Source organism: Nanorana parkeri, unplaced genomic scaffold, assembly GCF_000935625.1.
Source record: "Nanorana parkeri isolate BGI_ZX_2015 unplaced genomic scaffold, ASM93562v1 scaffold749, whole genome shotgun sequence".
Lineage (NCBI taxonomy): Eukaryota > Metazoa > Chordata > Amphibia > Anura > Dicroglossidae > Nanorana > Nanorana parkeri.
The window spans coordinates 123,725-128,220 of NW_017307017.1; the positions used below are offsets into that span (position 1 = coordinate 123,725).

A 4,496-nucleotide genomic window follows, 5' to 3' on the forward strand; every position below is an offset into this window, starting at 1 on the left:
ATAATCAGTGTTTCATTCTTGCACTCAATGTGTTTCAGTTGGAAAAAGAAGCTTCCGATGCAAAAATTGGCAAACTGAAACTTCAAGCAAAAGCCAAACTGGCAACACTAAACAAACAGATAGAGGGACTAAAGAAAGCAGCAACTAATCAGGTATATGCTTTTCTCTGCTACAGTTTTCCTGGAGGTGTAACTTTTACAGTATAAGTTTTGTGCGGTTTATTTTGTAACATTCACAAGTTACTTTCATCCTCATGTATCAAATGTCTGAATAAAGCACAGTCTCCATTTCTTCTCAGCTATAATCAATCAGCTTTTTACCTTCCTGTTACTAGGGCAGCATAGCATAGCAATGGGAGATTGGTTGCTGAGAGAGAAACGCAGGGCATTCTTTAATCCTGCTTTTATTACAGAAGTGTCCTTTATTCTCCTCTATATCTATGTCTATTGTTCATATACCTCCATTATTGCCATTCAGGTACCTCCAGATGGAAATCAAGCTGCCTCTAGTACAGGACAGAAAGAAACACTGCAAAGTGTGCAGAACAATGAGGAAAGTACTTCGAAACTACAAGAAAATATTAATGAGCTAACACGACAGCTTCATGACAGCCAAAAGAATATTAGTGAGCTGACAAAACAGCATTCTGAGAGTCAAGAGACTATAACCACTCTCACCCATCAGCTTCAGGACAGTCAAGAAAATGTTACGGACCTCAAAAGAGCACTTCAAGAAAGTGGGGATGCTGCTAGAGAGCTGCACAAGCAACAGGAAACGGAGGTAAGTCTGGCTGACACGAGTAGTTTACAGGAAATTTGGTGGAGCAGAAAAAAATTTGGTTGCTGCCATTGCTGATTGATTTGCAGGTTGACGCTCCAGGGCTGTCATCCTTTAGTATGTCATGAGACACTGACCAGAAACAGATATGTACATATTGCATGTTGTATCTTATATGCATATTCTTTGTTCTTGATCGGTGATACGGCATGTAGTGAAGGAAAACTGAATATGCCACCCTCAAAAACCAGTAATGGCAGATAACCTATTTCTAACCTATTTCTGTTCTTTCAGTCTTCAAGAAATAAGTTGAAAATAATATAAATATTGCAGTGGCTGTAAATGTAAAAATGTGTGCATATTTAGGCTTAAATAATTTTTTGGGCATCTTAAAAAAAAACAAAAAACCTGTTGCTGAGATTACCATCCTGTGGCCAAACTGGTGCTCCTTAGTATACAGAGCGACAAAACCACTGCAGTTCCTGGTTAAGCTACTGCTTGTGGTCCAGTTCATCTTTTTCCCCAGAGGTGTCTTTTTGTAGTAGATCATCTAGTAGTTGAGTTCTGGGGGTTTGTAATGTCAGCAAAAGAAACCAATATGTAGTGTTTTCAGTGAATGCAGGCTTGGGGAATAGTTTGCAGTAGCAGTAACATTAGAGTGGCATAAGAGACCAGGCAGTGTAGATCATCTGCAGTGAAGCAGGATGGAAGACGAGGCAGAGGGATCAGTGATGATGAGAGAATACGAATGGGGGGAATCATTGATGTCAGAGATGGATGGGGGGATGGGAGAGAAGGTAGCAGAGATGAATAAAAAGACTGGAAAGATGCTGTGGGAATCTGTGACAGCAGAGGGGACAGCAGTGAGGAATTATTTCAAATAAAGTAAATATAGGAGAAAGGAGCAGGGAACAATGACTGCAAATCAGGGCAAAAGGGGCAGCAGTAGGAAACTTAACAGTGGTGTGACATAACAGATCATGTAACATGGATCAGTGATGGAGGGGCTCGATGGTACAGAAGGCAATGAGGTTCAGTGATGGTAACACTTGCTGTGTGTGGAGGCTGCAGAGATCATTGACAATGGAGCTAGGTGGGCCTATACCTGTTGTGGTCCTAATTTACACTGCTACTGTCTGCTTTCCTACTGCCTACACTTTCATTTTGGCCATCTCTTACTCTCACACTGTCACCTTTTTTTCCTATGTCCACAGAAGCGGAGGTCTTTCCAGTAGACTCTGTCCGCTACCTTCTTACTATTGCTATCTCTATCCCTATGGCCAGGGCTTGGAAAATTTGATAGTGTCTCACCAGTCAGTCAAAAATTTCACCAGTCAGCATGACCGGACTATAACCAAAACTCTGGCTTGCAAAGTAATTCAGACCAAGAGATAAGAGGTAAATTGAGAATGCAGGGCAAAGGGAGAACTGCATGAGAGAAGGAGCAGTAGAGCTGGAAGATATGGAAGACGGGTACTAAGGAACAGAATTTTTGAGAGGGGCTCGTAAAAGCAAGTACTAGGTTTTAGCATTTTGCATGTCTGTTTTAATGTTCTGTGAAAGTTTTTTACGCAGTTTTAGTGTGCCTTGCCATTCAAAGCCACCCTTTTAGACACCTTTTTATTATAGCTTTTCAGACATTTTATATTTACTTCTGTCTTTTAGATTCGCAATTTCCAGAGAAAACTTGAAGAACAAAGTAAGGCCCTTGGCTCCCGAACTCAGGTGGTGCAGATGTTAGAGCAGGAGTTGCAAAATGCTGAACTTCAGAAACAGGTAAACAATTACATATTTTCTGATGAGTTTTTTTTAACCCCTTCGTGACTGACGACGTACAGTGTACGTCGCCAGCATCGGGGCTGGTTAAATTAAACACGCGTCGGGTCCGCCCACGTATGAAAACGACGAACGCGCTACACATGTTGGGTATCGCCGCGCACGCCGGAGTGAGAGCAATAATTCTAGGGCCAGTATTTTGGGGTATCTCTAAATTGATGACCTGTGGGGGCTTTTAAAGCGTCTTCTATGGACTTTTTGGGGTACTGGGGTTTTTCGCCGTTTTACGGATGCACGCAATTTGTAACCTGGGCATGTTGGGTATCGTTTTACTCGTTGTAACCTCATCTTTTATATTTCATTAAAAAAATGGGTATTTTGTTGTGTTTTGGGGCATTTAATTACATTTTTCACTAAATATTGGGGTTTAATAAGGAGTTGCGCTAATATTGCGCAACATAAAAATTTGCAACTACTACCATTTTATTCTATAGGGTCTTGGCATTCAGAAAATATATAATGTTGGGGGGTTTTAAGTAATTTTCAGGCCTAAAATGTGGAATAAAACATGGGTACAAAAAAATGAAAAAAAGGCCTCAGTCATGAAGGGGTTAATCACAGTTACCGTTTGTTGATGTGGGAAAAATGTATAGATATAATAACATATATAATTAGGTCTTGTGTTTTAAATAATGCTTTAGGTCCTGAAGTTTAAATTCATCAAATGTTTAATGGATGTTAGTTGACAAAGCTTTGAACCCCAGCATAGATATATAGTCATCAGTTTACATTATAACAAATACAACACAATAGGGAATATTTCACACCCAATGGGCAATCCTCAAATCGGCAGTTTCCATGCGCATTGTGTGTAAGTATTTTTTACTTTTAGTCTTTGGGTCTGTTTTGCGACCAAAGCGACAGTTTTAGTTTTGTGTGATCCCGTGGCCAGACAGTGACTGAACACTTCTTTTCTCTGTTGTGCTGCAACTGTGAGCAACTTTTTAAATATGCAGATAAGTTCATAGCAGCTAATGTATTGTACAAAATGCATAGAAAAAGGCACCCGTCCCTAAACTGAGTTTAAAATAAAAAGGATGAACAATTAACAACCCCAAACAAAAAGACATTTTTAATAAATGTCCCCCAATGTCTTCTTCACTTAAACCATTGTACCCACAGGTTTAATAAACCCTTGAAGTGCTAAACTCCATTCAATGCTGCAGACCGATACTTGGTTTTAAGTATAACTAAACCAGAGAACTAACAAATATTATATTTTGCAGCTTACCTGTAATTAGATGTAGCGGCTGCATTACTTTTAATTTTTCAGGCAACGAACATTTTTAGCAAATACAGAAAATACCTGTTGATCTTGCCAGAAACGCAGTGTCCTTGCCACTTAGCATTTTTTTCTAGTTCAGCTATCACTATTTCTTTATGTTTAAACTACTGATGCCATCACCCTCCATGTAATGGAGTAGAACAAAGACATGGTTGAACTCCAGCCTGGGTGACAACCATGACTCTTTCCAAGAATACAGTGGAGGAGTGAGCATAGCCATTAAGGGACAGGAAATGCTATTCATTGGATTACCAGATAAACATTAAAGAAGAGGCCTGAAAAAAGTAAACAAATGTAACACCTCATCTAAGGACTGTAAGCTGACATATTACAATTGAATATATTCCAGTTTACCAGTCCTTAGGTGTGGAAGCTACATTAGTTTAATTTTTTTAGGCTTTCTTACCTTTGTTTTTATCTGGTAATGTGAATAACACGCTTCCAGTCCTAGGGTGACAACAGTTACTACACTGTATCTACAGCGTGAAGCATGATTTCTGGCAAGATTAACATGCTTTTTCTCTACTTGCTGAAAATGTTCTTAGAAAGAAAACCAATACAATGCAGCCACCACATCTAAGGCCTAGCAAGTATAATA

General features: G+C 39.5%; 1 protein-coding gene across 1 annotated transcript in view; it reads left to right on the forward strand.

Annotated features, from left to right (window-relative positions):
* Nucleotides 1–4,496, forward strand: part of GOLGB1 (golgin B1) — a 41,164-nt gene that overhangs the window by 15,083 nt on the left and 21,585 nt on the right. Inside the window, exons 4-6 of the mRNA XM_018564408.1 lie at nt 39–152; nt 478–780; nt 2,443–2,553. Of these exons, the coding sequence (XP_018419910.1) occupies nt 39–152; nt 478–780; nt 2,443–2,553 (528 nt within the window). The remainder of the gene's footprint in view (nt 1–38; nt 153–477; nt 781–2,442; nt 2,554–4,496) is intronic.